The sequence below is a fragment of the Lynx canadensis genome, chromosome E3, assembly GCF_007474595.2.
Source record: "Lynx canadensis isolate LIC74 chromosome E3, mLynCan4.pri.v2, whole genome shotgun sequence".
In the NCBI taxonomy this organism is placed as follows: Eukaryota; Metazoa; Chordata; class Mammalia; order Carnivora; family Felidae; genus Lynx; species Lynx canadensis.
Genome location: NC_044318.1, coordinates 36,114,157 through 36,132,104, shown reverse-complemented (window position 1 = coordinate 36,132,104; position 17,948 = coordinate 36,114,157). Strand labels below are relative to the sequence as shown.

At 42.4% G+C, this 17,948-nt stretch overlaps 1 protein-coding gene across 3 annotated transcripts in view; it reads right to left on the bottom strand.

Moving 5' to 3' along the window:
- The window catches only part of USP42 (ubiquitin specific peptidase 42), a 49,551-nt gene extending 31,991 nt beyond the window's left edge, over nucleotides 1-17,560 (bottom strand). For all 3 annotated transcript variants that reach the window (XR_003965690.1, XM_030301395.1, XM_030301394.1), the window contains exons 1-3: nucleotides 17,471-17,560; nucleotides 12,848-13,097; nucleotides 10,096-10,296 (exon numbers count right to left, since the gene is read on the bottom strand). Coding sequence is in view for 2 of the 3 variants with exons in the window: in XM_030301395.1 (XP_030157255.1) it covers nucleotides 10,096-10,296; nucleotides 12,848-13,088 (442 nt within the window). In the remaining variant the exon portion in view is untranslated. The remainder of the gene's footprint in view (nucleotides 1-10,095; nucleotides 10,297-12,847; nucleotides 13,098-17,470) is intronic.
- Between the last annotated feature and the right edge of the window lie 388 nt (nucleotides 17,561-17,948).

Here is a 17,948-nt window from a genome sequence, read left to right as displayed (position 1 = left end):
ACAACACAAGAAACAACAGTGTTGGCAAGGATGCAGAGAAAAAGGAACCCTTGTGTACTGTCGATGGAATGCAAACTGGTGCAACCACTCTAGGAAAGAGTATGGAGCATCCTCAAAAAGTTAAAAATAGAACTACCCTACAATCCAGCAATTGCACTACTGGGTAGTTACCCAAAGAATACAGAAGCACTAATTCATGCATAATGCATCCCTATGTTCACAACAGCATTACTTATAATAACCAAGATATGGAAGCAGCCCAAGTGTCCACTGATTGATGAGCAGATAAAGAAGATGGAATATATACCCACAATGGAATATTAAGTCAGAAAAAGAATGAATTTTTGTCGTTTGCAATGACATGAATGTACTTAGAGAGCGTAATACTAAGCGTAAAAAGTCAGTCAGGGGTGCCTGGGTGGCTCAGTTGGTTAAGCGTCCGGACTCCTGATTTCAACTCAGGTCACAATCTTGTGGTTTGTGGGATCAATCCCCGCATCAGGCCCTACTTAGAGCACAGAGCCTGAGTGAGATTCTCTCTCTCTCTCTCTGCCACTCCCCTACTTGTGCACATGTGCAATCTCACTCTCTCAAGATAAACACTAAAAGTCAGAGAAAAACAAATACATGATTTCACTCACGTGTAATTTCAGAAACCAAACAAGCAAAGGGAAAAAAAGAAGGGAGAGAGATAAACCAAGAAACACTCTTAACTACAGAGAACAAACTGATGGTTACTAGAGGGGAGGTGAGTAGGGGGATGGGTGAAATAGTTATGATGAGGACTGGGAGATTAAATAAAAACTTTTAAAAATAATAATACTAACTCCAATGACCAAATGGAGTTTATTCCAGGGATATAAAGACAACTGAATACTGGAATTGGAACATCTACCAGTATAATCTACCATATTAACAGGCTAACGAAGAAATATCACATGATCACATCAATCCGATATAGAAAAAGCATTTGACAAAAATCAACACTTATTCATGATAGAAAGCAGAAAGCAGAAAAACAGAAAAAGAACTTCTTTAACTTAATAAAGAGCATATACCATAAAACCTACCGCTAATATCAAACTAACTGCTCTTCTTTCTAATAACAAACAAGGCAAGGATGTCCACTCTCATTCTTACTCAACATAGTGCTGGAATTGTAGCCAGTGAAATAAGACAAGAAAAGGAAATAAAGCGCATACCAATCAGTAAGGAATGAGTAAAACTGTCCACACTTGCCTATAACAGGACTAATAGAAAAATCCAAGGAGTCTAAAAAAAAATGCCTAGAACTAATAAGTGAGTTTGGCAAGATCACAGAATATAAGATTAACATATAAAAATAAAATGTATCTTTATATACCAGCAATTAACATGTGGACACCAAAACTAAAAATATAATGCCACTTACAATCCCTCAAAAAATATTCAGGTGTAGATCTAACAAAATAAGACAAAACATGCTGAAACTACACAACAGGGATGAAAGTAAAGAAGATTTAAATAAATGGAGAAACATACCATATTCACAGATGGAAAATGTCAACCTAAGTAAAGATGTCAACTCTCTCCAAATTGAGATTCAGCTTTAACACAGCTCCTATCAAAGTCTCAGCAAGATTTTTTTGTAGGTATAGACACTATTATTCTATAATTTACATGGAAAGACAAAACACCAAGGATAGCTAAAACAGTTTTGAAAGAGAATAAGTGAGTGGAATCATCCTATCTGATATCAAGACTCATGACATAGCTACTGTATGGAGGGACAGACATATACTTCAAGAGAACAGAATAGGAAACCCAGAAACAGACCCACACAAATACGCCCAAGGGATTTTTTACAAAGATGTGAAAGCAATTCAACAGAGAGAAGACAGCCTTTTCAACAAATGGTGCTGGACTAACAGACATTTATAGACAAACAACTAACTTCACCCAAACCTCACATTATACAAAAATTAACTTAAATGGATTATACACCTAAAGTGTAAAAGTATAAAATTTTTAGAAAAAAAAAAAACAAAACCAGGAGACAATCTTTAGGATCAAGAACTAGGCAAAGATACTTTTAACTAAACTTAAACTAGGGGCGCCTGGATGGCTAGGTTGGTTAAGCATCCGACTCTTGATTTTGGCTCAGGTCACAATCTCACCATTCAGGGGTTTGAGCCCTGCATCAGGCTCTCTCTGCCCCTCCTGTGCTCACTCAGTCTCTCTCTCTCTCTCTCTGCCCCTCCTGTGTGCGCTGTCTCAAAAATAAACTAAAAAACAAACAAAAAACCATAAACTAAACCAAAAGCATAATCCATGAAAGGTAAGATCAGATTTCACTAAAATTAAAAACTTTTGTTCTGTGAAAAACCTTGTTAAGGGGATGAAAAGACAGGCCTCAGACTAGAAGAAACTATTTGGAACCTGTATATCCAACAAAGGCCTGGTTACCTAAACTATAGAAAGAACTCTCAAAACTCAACAGAATAAAAACAAAGACTGCAATAGAGAATAAGCAAATGATAGCAAAGAGATATTTCACCAAAGAGGACATACAGATGGCATATAAACGCATGGAAACAAGTTCAAGACCTTTAGGCATTAGGGAAATACAAATTAAAACCACAAGATACCATTATATACTTATCAGTACAGCTAAAATGAAAAACAGTGACAACACCAAATGCTGGCAAAAACGCAGACAAACTACTGGAGCGTCTGGGCGGCCCAGTCGGTTTAAGGGTCAGAGTCTTGATTTTGGCTCAGGTCATGATCTCACGGTTCAGGAGATCAAGCTTTGTGCCAGGCTCTGTGCTGACAACACGAAAACTGCTTGGGATTCTCTCTCTCCCGTTCTCTCTCAAAATAAATAAATTTAGGGGCGCCTGGGTGGCTCAGTCGGTTAAGCGTCCGACTTCGGCTCAGGTCAAGATCTCCAGGCTCTGAGCTGTCAGCACAGAGTCCGACACAGGGCTCGAACCCATGAACTGTGAGATCATGACCTGAGCTGAAGTCAGCAGCTTAACTGACTGAGCCACCCAGGTGCCCCTAAAAATCTTTTTTAAAAAGATTTATGCAGGGGCGCCTGGGTGGCGCAGTCGGTTAAGCGTCCGACTTCAGCCAGGTCACGATCTCGCGGTCCGTGAGTTCGAGCCCCGCGTCAGGCTCTGGGCTGATGGCTCAGAGCCTGGAGCCTGTTTCCGATTCTGTGTCTCCCTCTCTCTCTGACCCTCCCCCGTTTACGCTCTGCCTCTCTCTGTCTCAAAAATAAATAAACGTGAAAAAAAATTTTAAAAATAAATAAATAAATAAATAAATAAATAAATAAATAAATAAATTTAAATAAACAAACTTGTTTTTTCTTTTAAATGCAGAGAAACTGGAAGTCTCACCCATTGCTGGTAGGACTGTAAAAATGGTCAGCCACTCTGAAAAACTGGCAGTTTCTTATAGAATCAAACACACACCTACCATATGAGCGAGTGAGTGCAGTCCTGGGCATTTACTCCAGAGAAACAGACATGTTCACACGCATGTTGTATGCTCTAATGCTTACAGCAGCTCTATTCATAATATCCCCAAACCGGACATAAGCCAGATGTCCTTTTATGGATGAGTGGTTAAAACAAGCCATGGTATGTCCACACCATAGACTACTACTCAACAATAAAATAAATACAATTTTAAAAACCCACACACAAATTATTAATACAACCTAAATGAATCTTCAGAGAATTATGCTGACTGAAAAGCCAATCCCAAAATGTTATATACTGTATAACTCAATATGTATATATATGACATTCTTGAAATGACAAAATTATAGAAATGAAAAATAGTTTAGTGGCTTCCAGGGGTTAAAGGAGGAGGTCGGGGCACAAGGAAAGTGGGCTTGGCTACAAAAGGGGAATATGACAGATTCTGTAATGATGGAAATGTTCTGTATCCTGACTGTATCGACGTCAATACCCTGGTTGAGATCCTGAAATAATAGTGTTACTACTGGGTAAACTGGGAAAGGTACATGAGATGTCTTTGTGTTATTTCTCACAACTGCATGCGAATCTACAATAAGGTTAGCTTTAAAAAGGCAAAATAATGACATTTCAGACTGAGAATGAAACCAATTACAGCAAAAAGCATAGTTCATCACTAGCAAGCAAAGTTAGGGAAGTCCTTTGGTCCTAAGGAAAAATATCAGGTGGGAATCTACATCTACGTAAAGGAACAAAAGCAGTGGATATGGTAACTGAACAGGTAAGCATAGAAGATTTCTAAACAAACCTTAACTATTTAAAGCAAAGCCTTTATAATTTATTTAAGGCAAAAATAACACAATATGTTGTCTGATTACAAGGCAGGTAGAACTAAAATGAACGACAACAAGAGCACAAATGCCAGGAGTGGGAAGATGAAAAGTGCATCGTCACAAAGCCCTTACCACACACAAGCGAAACATCAGTTGAAGGTAAACTGTGATCGTTTAAAGATGCACGCCAAACCCTAAAGCAACCACTAAAAGTAGAAAACAAAGTTACAGAAAACATGCCAATAAAAGAGATTAAATATCATATCATAAATAAATATCATAAAATTACTTATTCCGGGGCACCTGGGTGGCTTAGTCAGTTAAGCATCCGACTTCGGCTCAGGGCATGATCTCGCGGCTCATGAGTTCAAGCCCCACATCAGGCTCTGTGCTGACAGCTCAGAGCCTGGAGCCTGCTTCAGATTCTGTGTTGCCCTCTCCCTCGGCCCCTCCTCTGTTCCCTCTCTCTCTCTCTCTCTCTCTCTCTCTCTCAAAAATAAGTAAAACATTAAAAAGAATTTTTTAAAAATCATAAAATTACTCATTCCAAAAGAAGGCAGAAAAAGATGAAAAAGAGGACAAGGAATAAATGGAACTAATAGAAAACAAATGACAAGATGGTAAAATAAACCCACCCGTATTAATAATCTCATTAAATACCAATGGCTTATACCCCAAAATAAAACATGGAGACTGTAAGAAAAAAAATTACCTGATAGGTTATTTATACAAGAAATCCACTTTAAGTATAAACACAAGTAGGTTAAATGTAAAAACATGGAAAAAGATATACCATGCAAACATCAATCATAAAAAAAACTGGAGAGGCTATATTTACATCAAAGTAGATTTCAGAACAAAGCACATTATTTGGGATAAAGAGGGTAATTTCATAAATTATAAATAAGTCACTTCACCAAGAGGTCATAATAATCTTAGGTGAGTGACAGAGCTCCAAAGAGCTCCATAAGGCAAAATTAATAAAACAGGGAAAAAAACCAAATTCACAAATGTATTTCATTTCAATAGACCTCTCTCAAAATGTGATAGCATGAGTAGAAAAGCAGTAAGGACATAGAAGACAGCTTCAACAACATTATCAAATAACTGACCATAATCAGCATTTATAGAAACAAGACAACACAGACACTACACATCCTTATTAAGTAAATAATAATTATTAAGTGATGTGGGACAGTCACCAAGCTAGACCACGCTCTGGCACATAAAACAAACCTCAAGTTTAAAAGGATTCAAACAATAAAAAGTATACTCTGACCACGACAGAATTAAATTAGCTATCAGTAACAGGACAATTTCTGGAAAATCCTCAAACATTTGGCAACTCAACAACACACCTCTAAATAACCGCAAGGGCAATCAGAAAGTATGTTGACTGGAATAAATGTGAATACGTGAAATACTGAAATGTCTGGGATACAACTAAAGCAGTACTTAAAGGGAAATTTATAGCACTCAAAAGACTGGAAAAGATCTCAAATTAAATGACCTAAGCTTCCCCTTTAAGAAACTAGAATTGAGGGGCGCCTGGGTGGCGCAGTCGGTTAAGCGTCCGACTTCAGCCAGGTCACGATCTCGCGGTCCGTGAGTTCGAGCCCCGCGTCAGGCTCCGGGCTGATGGCTCGGAGCCTGGAGCCTGTTTCCGATTCTGTGTCTCCCTCTCTCTCTGCCCCTCCCCCGTTCATGCTCTGTCTCTCTCTGTCCCAAAAATAAATAAACATTGAAAAAAAAAAATTAAAAAAAAAAAAAAAAAGAAACTAGAATTGAGCGCATTAAATCCAGAGTGGGCAAGAGAAAAGGAATAATAAAAATAGTAATGAACATCAATGATACAGAAAACAAAATAATAATGAAACCAAGAGCTGGTTTTCTGAGAAGATCAATAATAAGATGACTAAAACTCTAGTCAGATTGATCAGGAAAAAAGGAGGGGAGTCATGAACATCAGGAATAAGAGAAAGAAAATCACTATAGATCCTAAAAAAATTAAAAAAGGATAACAGAACATTATGAACAAGTTTATGCCGACACATTCAACAAGACAAATTCCTTGAGAGACACAAACTAATCAAAGCTCCCTGATGAAAAAAAAAGATAACCTGAAGAGGCCTCTATCTATTAAAGACCTTAAATATGTAGTTAAAAACCTACCCGTGAGAAAACTCCAAGGCCCAAACATGTAAGAAATAACCCCAATTCTACACAAATTCTTCTAGGAAACAGAAGAAAATAATCCCAACATATTTCGTAATGCCACCATTACCCTGATGACAAAGTCAGACAAAAGCATGAGAAACTATAGATTAATGTTCATCATGAACACAAAAGTTAAAAAATGTGTAGCAAATCCAGTGATACATGGAAATCATAAGACATCATGACCAAGTTGGGCTCATCTCAGGAATGCAAATTTGGCTTAACATTCAAGTACAACACTCAGCCTCAGCATGATAAGACTCTACAGCTAACAGCATACGTAAAAGCCAAAGACTAAAATAAAACACCTTCCCCCTAAAGTGAAGCAGGAGACATCTACGTCCACCACATGCATTCAACACTGTAAAGGAGGTGCTGGCCAGGGCACCAAGCAAGAAACAGCAAGCAGACTGGACATGCAGAAATAAAATTGTCCTTATTCATAGATCACACGATCGTCTCTACATAAAATCTCAAGAAACCTTTAAAACACACACACACACACACACACACACACACACACTTACTAGAATTAATAAATTTACCACAGTCGCAAGACCTAAGATCAATATCCAAAAGTCACTGGCATTTTTATATTCTAGGAACAAACAATCAGAAATCGAAATTCAAAAAATATTACCATTTATAACAGCTTCCAAAAATACGCAATACTTAGGGACAAATCTGACAAGGGATGTGCACATTGTACTTGTACACTGAGAACTAAGCACCACTGCTAAAAACATTAAAGAAAAGCTAAGTAAATGGAGGCATATACCTTGTTCGGGGGCAGAAAACAACGCTGTATAGATGTCAGTTCACCCCAAGTTAATTCACAGATTCAACACAATACCAATCAAAATCCCAGGAAGCTCTTTTGTAGAAATTGACCAATTGAGTCCAAAATACATTTGGAAATGCCAGAGACCAAAAAATGGCTAAAACAACTTTGAAAAAGGAGAACAAAGTTGGAAGACTTACCTGATTTTAAAACTATTAAACATCTAGCAACCCAGACACTGTGGTGGTGTTGAGATAGAACAGTGGATCAGTGTAACAGAACAGAGTCCAGAAATAGATCCGTATGAATATGGTCAATTGATTTTTCACAAAGAAGCAAAGACAATTCAGTGAAGACAGAACTATCTCTTGAACAAAGAGTACAGGGACAACTGGATATCCATACTGAAAACCAGGACCTTCAATCCATTCTCCACACCACAAACAGAAATTAACTCAAAATGGATCACTGACCAGTATAAAAGCTCAAACTATCAAATTTGTAAAAGAATACAGAGAAAACCTTTGTGACCACTGGTGAGGCAAAGACTTAATAGAACACTTAAAACACGACTGATGAAAAGAAAAAGTAGAGATGTGGAATTCTTCAAAGGACAGTGTGAAGAGAACATTCTCCCCCCCACTGCAAGACAGTCTGCAAACTACATATCTCATAAAGGACTTGTACACAGAACATATAAAAAGCTCTCAAAACCCAACAAGAAAACCACCCAATTTTAAATCAAGCAAAAGCTTCAGCCAAAAAAGTATACAGATGGCAATTAGATGTATGGAAAGATGTTCAACATCATTAGTCATTAGGGAAGTGCAAATTAAGATCACGGTAAGGTAGTACTTGCTATGCCTATTAGAGCGGCTGATGTTGTAAAGAATGACCGTGCCAAATATTAGGCGACATACGGGACAAACTTTCATTCACTGCTAGTGGAAATGTAAGATGCCATGATCCCTGTGTGAAACAGACTGGAAGTTTATGTCCAGGTTAAGTACATACATACCATAGGACCAAGCCATTCCACTCCTACATATTTACCCAAGAGAAATGAAAACATCTCTTTCCAAAGACCTGTTTATACACGTTCACCACAGCTTGATTTGTGACAGTCCCAAATAAGAAACAACCCAAACGCCCGTCAACAGGTGGAGAGACAAAATGTGGCACATCCATACGATGAAATACTACTCAACAGTAAATACTGTTGATACATGACTGTACTGACTGAAGGAAGCCAGGCAATGTGTGAATACATGCCTCCATAATTCCACTACATGACACTCTAAAAAATACAAACCAATCTATAGTAGACAGAGAGCATATCAGTGGCTGCCTGGGCTGGAGGGGATGCAGGGCAGGAAGGGGTGGAAGGGAGTGATTTCAAAGGAGGGCTGGGAAACTTTAGGGGGTGATGAATACATTCATTATCTTAATTGTGGTGATAGTTTCATGGGAGTATGCAAACGTCAGAATGCATCAAACATATATTTTAAATATGTGCAATTTATATCAATGACACCTCAATAAAGCTAAATAAAGGTAAATGTACCTAAATACATATATAATTACGTATAATAAACAAATGTACCTGAATTACATACGTAATTATGCCTTGATATACCTAAACAAAGGAAAAACAGAAAGAAAGAGAAAACTACCAATAGCATAAAAGACAGGCACCCAATTCTGGACACCCGGAGCTTCTGAATTTTTGTGTTGGTCCTGTCTCTCACTGTCCAGGTGCCAGTGCTGGGTTTTCATCCACACCCTACTTTCATTAAGCGCAAAAGTGATGGGAAAGCTGTCTGTGGGGAACGAATTATGAACTCAGAAGGGAGAAAATGAGGGCAAACAAAACATTCGTTCTGTAACTTAAAACCCCTTGGCATACCAAATACCTCTGGGCAGTGAGATTCTAGGTGATTTTCCTTTGGTTTATTTAAAATTTTCTGTACTTTCCAAATTCTTTACAAGCGTTATTTTGCTCTTTGGGGGGAAAACAGTTTTAAAAGAACCAGTTTAAATTCTCTATTAATTAAAGAACCATTCGAAAAGAAACCAAAGGCGTTCTCACCCTGATAATGAACAGCACCTGAACACACACAAATCTCAGTATTAATGTAGATCAAAGAACAGGGAGGTTTCCCTTAAAAGGGATGAAGGATGTTTACGATATATTTACAAGGTCAAACCTCAAAAACTGGCTATGTCCTAACTTCTGAATTCCACTAGTCAACCACTGAGCTGGTTGTCACCTATTCAAGACGGATTTTAACTGATTTCCTGCCCTTCAGGTTGAAAGCTGAGCTCACATACCAAAGGGAAAGTCCTGTATGGATTTCCAGGAGGCTGGGGGCCGTAACAGGAGGTTCCTCTCCACGAAGGCTTATAAGCCTGTAACTGAATCAAGCCTTACAATACAGGATGGAAACCGGGAGAGGCAGCATTTCTGAACTCTGCTTGTCCCGAGCTGTCGGTGGCAGACATTTATGTCACATTTTTTAGCAAGTGTAGAAAGCCAGCAGGGGGTTCAGAAATGCCAAATGCTGATAAAATATGTTTCTTTTTAAACAACTTCACAGGTCAAATTAGGTGCAAAACGCTTTTGAAGCAACCTGAGTACAGTTCTTAAGAGTCCTCCTCAATGGTTTCTAAGAGAACCAATTTCCTAGTGATCGTAGAATTCTTGGCTTAAGTCTTCACTTTCCCTGCACAGGAAAAATGGAAGTAGGCTAGCACGCCACAACACCACACAAGTAACATGACCCAGAACACTTACATGTCTTGGAGTGCTCATGTGATAGCATGTAATTGGCAAGAGGCGGCGTGTAAGTCAAACACTGCAATGCTGCATTGGCAAAACAGGTGTTGCCCAAATTCTGGAGCCCGGCTCCAACTCTGTGAGTTTGTTGCCACTTAAGACAAATTTTCTCAGATGGGAAAAGAACTTTTTGTGGAGGAGCAATGCCATCACCTAGGGCTAGAAAAACAAACAAGAAATATTTAAAAACAAAGCTTTACATGCTTCTCAAGCTAAATAAACAGCAACACATCAAACGGAATCTGATCAGGATTAGGTCACTACGAGCTAACCAGAAATACAGGGAAGAAAGGGACGTTTTAAAAGACAGATCTTAGAGGGGCGCCTGGGTGGCTCAATCCGGTAAGCATTCGACTCTTGATGTTGACTCAGGTCATGATCTCTTGGTTCGTGAGATCGAGCCCCGTGTGGTGCTTGTGCTGACAGCACAGAGACTGCCTGGGACTCACTCACTCTCTCTCACTCTCTCTCTCTCCCTCCCTCCGCCCCTCCTGCACACACACGTGCACTTTCTCTGTAAGAAATAAACATTTAAAAAATAAATAAGTGAAAGATCCTTGAATGTGGGAAATCGAAATAATTTGCTTTCTTCAATAAGTAAACTGCAAGGACATAATGGGATGTTAAAAAAAACTTAAAGACACTTGCCAAATGCAAAGTATAGACCTTGTCTGTTGATTTCAACAAGCCAGCTGTTACAAAAAAAAGTATATGGCAATTAGAGAAATTTTAATGTTGACTGGATTTTTAATATAAAGATGGTTTATTTTTTAAAAAAAAATTTAATGTTTATTTATTTTTGAGAGAGAGAGTGCAGAGGGGTAGAAACAGAGGGGGAGACACGGAGACACACGGAGACACACACACACACACACACACACACACACACACACACACAGAATCCGAAGGAGCTCCAGGCTCTGAGCTGTCAGCACAGAGCCCCAGGCGGGGCTCGAACCACACGAACCATGAGATCGTGACCTGAGCCAAAGTCAGACACTTAACCCACTGAGCCACCTAGGCGCTCTGATGTTTTAATTTTTAGGAAATGATTATTTATGTGTAACACTAAAATATGAATAGATAAAATATGAGGTCTTGGGCTTGCTTTATAATGCTGGTGAGGGGAGTAAATGGGGGAGGGTATAACTGGCTATGAATTGATAAATGTCAAAACTGACTGATCACTACATGAGAGCCCACTATAATTACTTTTACATCTACTTAAAAGTTTGCCACCACTATACATACAAAATGCAAAGTCCACCCTCTGTAACATTTGCTGCGGATGCTTCTACTCAGTACCACCACCACCATCACTGCCCTCTTCACCAGCAATGCGCTTACAGAGTCCTTAGTAGCTGTCAAACAGCCTCGATTCTAAGACCTGGTAGTGACGTCATCCCCATCTGACCAGGAAGGAAACCGGGTCTGAACTTAGGCTGCTGGGCATCACTACTGACATTCACAAGTACGCTGTACGTGGTCTAAAAGGTTTTTGTTTTTCTATTTTCAAGGCTGATAATAAACAGATTACTAATGATAACCACGTTAAAAGAACTTAGGTGAAGCTCAAAAAACAACTTATTTAGGAAAGTTCCCCATCATCCATGCGAAGACTACTTTTTCTGAAGTTGGCCATGTTCTTGGTGCCGCCAGATGCTGAAATGCCTTCATGGAGGATTCTCCATTTTAAAAGAGAAATTAATGAGTGTGAGTGTGCACAGGTAGGCTTCAGCTCAGTGGGAATGGAAAGCAAAACCAGGAAAAAAGAAAGGAGTCCCCAGAGAGTGGGGGAAGAGCTCCCAAAAGGGCATGGCAGGGTGATGGGAGGTAAGGCCTGAGGAGGAGAAAGGAGCCCCAGCAAGCAACGGGAAGCTGGAGTCAGCGAAAAGAAGTTCTGTGGGAAAGTCTTACTGGTGAAGGTCTCTAAACTCTATGTGTAACATTCAATTACACTGTTTATTTTGTGATATAAATTTTCCTCCCACCCAAACACCTTCAGCAAATCACCTCACAATATCACATTTACGATGAGGGTGCAAAACGGCATTAAGAGCCACATTATTCTAAGCCAAACGACTATCTGAACAGGACCGAATCTGCTTTCTTTGCATTTCAAAGCTCCAAATTCACAAGTCTCAGAAGGACCCACTAAAGCGTCAATGTCTCATTTAACCCGGTGAGTTTTAACAAATGTAACATTTACATTATCTCCTCTCTTTCAAAGAACTTTATCACCACAGATGATTTTAACTGGCAAAAAAACCCCCACAAACCAAAAAACCAAAACCAAACAAACAAACACCCCATGGTTGGGTAGAGCCATTTGACAAAATGCGACCATTTAAAAAAAATATCTTTGAAATTTTAAAACACAGACATCTACTTAGGGAACTATGGTTAATTGACAAGTTAACCAAAGGCTTGCCCACCCCAAATCTCAGCAAGATAAAGTTTATCCTTCAAAAAATAAGTAAAAAAAAGAAACTACAAATATTTTAATAATTAAACATAATCTGCGCTGTCACGATACCTAGCGAATCAGGAGCAAGCAGCACAGGGAAAGGACGCCTGTCAAATAACGTAGCTGCTGGCACTCGGGTGGCAGTCTATCTTGGCAAAAGGAACCCCTCTCTGAAACTACCGACCAACGGACAGCATTTATCCAAGAGCTTCTTGGAGTGTTCCTGTCTCCAAAAAGTAGTACCTTGATCCTTTTGTGGTGACGGCTTTGATTTATCAGGTACAGATGAAGTGGAATAAACTACAGCACCAGGTACTGGTCCTAGAGAAAGCGTGTGGTTTGAGACATCATTTAACGAAGACACGGCCCCCCAGCTGGCAGAACCTGCATCCATGTCTCCAGGTGAGGCCGCCTCTGAGCTGCCAGGCTGATTCTGATAGGCTGGTGGGTCTGAGGATTCAGAAGCTTTGTCAACTATGGTCATTGTTCAACTCTGCAAAAGACGAAACGCATACAGTTGTTTCATAAAGTGAGAAAAGGGATCTACTTTATTATGAGATCTTAGAAAATTATCCTAGCCACACTTAATTACTGTCAAACAAGTCACCGTAATATAAAGGCAGCAGTATTTTTTAGGTCTGAAATCACTTCCTTGGGACAGTTAGCACTGTGCTCATCTAAACATGTCAGCATTTTTTAATTATAAGCCCTTCAATGAAATATTTGATTAGATCTTGTCATTCTATTCCAAGACCTCTAAAAGTCTCACGTTTCTGTTTATAATCAGGTACCTCAATTTCCAATTCTGTATATTTACCAAGAACCTACATATTTTTTCCTTATTGCTTAAAACTAGCATGTGAAATGTGCCAATCCATTTGACTCAATTTTAACTGCATACAGAATTCATCAGGGAAAAATCTCAACTCCATGAAGAGAAAAATCTAGCTTTAATTTTGAACTTTGAACCAAAATGACTTGTTTCAAACACATTTAAAAAAAAAAAAAAGCAAGTCTCACGGCATCTGGGTGGCTCAGTGAGTTAAGCATCTGACTCTAGATTTTCGCTCAGCTCATGATCTCTCGGTTCGTGAGACTGAGCCCCGCGTGGGGTTCTGTGCTGACCGCGCAGAGCGTGCTTGGGATTCGGTCTTCCTCTCTCTCTGCCCCTCCCTTGCTCGCTCATTCTCTCTCTCAAAATAAATAAACTTAAAAGAAAAAAAGGAAGTCTCACATTTGAAAATTTTTTCTGAGTAGGCTCATTTATTTGGTGTATATACACGACTTTTTTTAAGTGAAGCCCATAGCATAAAACATTACTGACATCAAACTTGAACACAAATACTTATTATAAAAGTAATTATGTTTTCTTTCTGGATCTTATTTCTCAATCCTGGGGTTACTACTAATTAAGCATTTTCTATGTGCTGGACACTGTGTTAATCATGCACACACATAACTTAAACTTCATAATGGACCTGACCTGTGAGAGACTGCACAGACTCCACGGGGTCTATAAAACGGAGCGACTCTGACCCAAACTAGTCAGTCCCTGGGACAAGGCACCCGGCCCAACATCCCCGGCTAGGGCTCCCTCCAGCTCTACGGACCTAGTCAACTGAGTACAGGAATGTAAACTGCCCAGGGAAACCCAATCTCGTGTGCCACTCCTCCGTAAGTACCCTTTCTCCCTGGCCTGGCCCGGCGCCCCCCACCCAGCATCTTAACACCCAGACTTGTCACTGCCTGACCCGGGAACCTCTCCACAGGCTCCCCACCTTCCATTCTCACCTGCTCTCTCTGGGCTCTCCCTCGCAGTTCTTCCTCGCCTAACTCCCCTCCATCCTTCCACCTCCGGCCGGTTAACACTTCCACTTTTCAGCTTAGAATCCATCTCCTCTGGGACGCCTTCCTTGACGACATCCGTCCCCCAAGGCCGGGTCAGAAGCCCTCCCGCAGGCCCCCACGGCAGCCTGGTGCGGATTCTGCGGCAGCGCTTCCGCCCCGACTTACTGCACGGCGGCTCCACCCGTTGCTCCCCATCATGCTTGCATTTCTACCCCCTGACCTGGCACCCAGAACGCTTTCCACACATGCGCCCAACAAACGAATGAATCCCGAGGATAGGAAGGAACCGGCGTTTGCATTTAGCACCGGTTTGTGCTCAGTGACTTGCATACACTATCTCATTCACATACTGTATCTCGTTTCTACTCTGAAGCAGGAATAGCCTTTAAAACGTGTTTTTAAAAATATTCAATACAGTCAAGTTGAAGGATGATAAACATCCACATGTGTGCCACCTCAACAAATGCTGTGGTGCACAGTCTGCTCACAAGAAGGTTTAAAGAAAAGCCTCAATTCTATTATAATTTAAAATTACGGCATAATTATAGCCCCCCCACCCTGAAAGCACAACCTTGAGAAATTTTGGGGATCTTATGTAGAAATAAAAAAGTAGACGTTAGATTAGATCTTAATAAAATCAGAAATGAATTGTAAGTCAACCTAAGATACAGGATCTTCATTCAGGAGGAAAGCTTGAGCTGTGTTATCCAAATAAAGTCTACTCCATGGAACACAGTGAAGGCAAGAGTAAGAAAACAAAAGAAGAGGAAGAGGAGGAGCAAAAAGAAGAAAGCCAAAACAGTACTGAGGAAAGGTTAATTCAGCCTTATTTACAATAACATTTAATAGCAAAAACCTCGGTTTTCCCAGGATAAACATCCCTTCAGGACAATCATTAACAAATGACCAAATAAAGCCATTTTACTTGCTCTGATTGCCATGGGGGAGGGGGGTGTCTTAAATGAAAATAATTAAAGAAAGCCTACTACTCAATCATCAATAACCATTTACCATTATAATTTGGGGAAAACAAACCCAAACTATCCATTTGTCTTCATTTGTATATTCAGCCAATGATTACTTATTCTAAAACCATCAAGTATCAAACTCAATTATGTCTGCTACAGAGATAACCCTTCTAGAAGCCAAGCAATACTGTATACAACCTAAGACTCATAAGATTCATACGGTTACGTGTTCTTTACTCTCAGTACAGCTTCTAAGAGTCACTGTTATATCAGGACTTTTAAGCAACTACTTCAAAGAAAAGTTAAAATTTCTCTCAGCATCTTATGATGATATACGAAAAAGTTACAAAACCATGTGTGAAATAAACAAGTACACGAAACAAGGTTGGATGTGCCCGGAGGAATGAGACAACAAATCGGCTTTACAAATGTTTCCTTTGCTTTAACTACAATCTTTTATTCAAAAGTTTTTAAATGCTCAGTCCCTTAAATGATATTTCTATCAAATACCAGAATGCATTATTCTTTCTCGTTTTAAAAATAAGCATATGGCTGTCTTAAACCTTGTAGCACTCCACATAAAGGTAACAATATCAATATATGTAAAAAAAAAAAAAAAAAACAAGAAAGAAAGAAACTGATACACTCTGCTTCTTCATAAACAATGTAATCCACGTTCTTGTAACATTTCTACTTAAGAGGAAAACACACAAGCTTTAAAAAGATAACAGCCTTGATTTCAATTACTTTTCAGTAAATGAAACGACTAGCCTTAAACCCTTACAAACCACTGTGGACTTGATTCAGTGATAAGAAAAGAAAGCGAAACTGACCTTAAATAAAAAACAAATCAGTAAAACTGATTATTCCTATCTCCTATGCACTTTGAATGAGTGATAGTCAAAAGAGTAAAATTATAGGTTCAAAATTTACAACTCAAAAATCCGGAGACTCCACGAAAATGCACGAGAACCTGTAATACTGCTATTACCTTGAAAAAGAGGTGTTAACGAAACAGTTTCTCGACCAGCTTTACTGTTACCTGAGTGTATCCACTTTAAATAACCAACATGTTTCCCCCATTAAACAAGTAAACCCTGAGGCCTCCCTGAACAGAAAAGAGCTATTCAACAAAAGTGATGTCTACTGCATTCATTATAACAAGGTGAAAGTCCTAGATTGTAAAACTTCGGTCCCGTCAAATTTTCATCTCAAACATCTGAAACTGATCACCCTCTCCCGCGACCCCCTCCAGGTAACCTGGCTCTTCTTGCCCCGAAAATAAAGAACAGGACCGAGGCGCACACGCTTTTGGGGACGCGCCGCCGGGGCCGGCCGGCCCCTCCTCTCCGCCCCCCCCCCCCGCCTCCCCCGAGGGTGCCCGCTCCGCCCCGGCGGCCGGCGTGGGGAACTCGGACACTCGGTGGCGGAGCCGGGTGGACGGCCCCGCGAGGGGCGACCGGCGTGCCGCGAAGGGGCGCCGGGGTGGGAAAGTTTGTCTGTCTCTGGGGGGTGGAGTGGGGGTGGGGAGGCGAGCCCGGGGCTCCGAGGGCCGCTCGGGGGCGGGAGGTGGCAGCCACGCGGGGGGCGGCGGGCGGGCCGGGGACGCCGGGCTCCGCGGCCGGCTGCCGGCACACGCCCACCGCGGGCGGACCCGTGCGGGCCAGGCCGCCCCGGAGCCGCCCGCCCGGCCCGGCCCACGGGCCGAGGGGGCGGGCTGGGGCCGGGTGGGGGCGGGAGGGCAGTGTCCATAGCAACCAGGGGGGTCTGGCCTCCCCGCGCAGCCCGGCTCTCCCGGCGCCCGACCGCCCCGGCCGCCGCCCCCTCCCCAGCGGCCTGGCACGGCCGGCACAAGCGGCGCTGCCAACCGGCGACGCGGGGTCCCGGGCGGCCCGCGGATGCGGAGGGGGGCGGCGGGCGAGGGGCCGCGCCAGTCCCCGGCGGGCCGCGCCGGCTCAGGGGCGGCCGGGCCAGCTGCGGCCGAGGCGAGCGGGGCGCTCGGCGGGCCCCACGCCGGCCAGCGGCGGGCGGGAAGGAGGCGGGAGCTTACCTGACCCGGCTCGGCGCTCGCTCCATCCCCCTCGGCCGCCGCCGCCGCCGCCGCCGCACACAGCCCAGCCGCCCGGCGGGGGACAATGACGTGCCTCCATCCGGGCACCGCCGCCGCCGCCTCCGGGTCAGCGCCGCGCCCGCAGGCGCCCCGCCGGGCCGCCAGGGGGCGCGCCAGGGCCGCGCCCGCAACGCGCCGCCGCCCAGGGGCCGTCGCACAAGAGGCGCGGCGCGCAGCTAACGGGCCGGGCAAGCGCGGGAGGGGCCGTCGTCAAAGCGCCGCGGGCGCAGGCTGGCGCGCGCGTCACTGGAGCGCCGGGGCGCCGCGGAAGGGGCGCGCTGATTGGCCGAGCCAAGCCGCGCGGCGCGGGCCGGGGCGGTCCTTCCCCCCGAGCCGTCGGCGGGAGCGGATCGAGCGGCGCGCGGCGGCCGCGGGGCCCGAGCCAGGCTCTGGCTGCTCCTGGGCCCGTCCGGCCTAA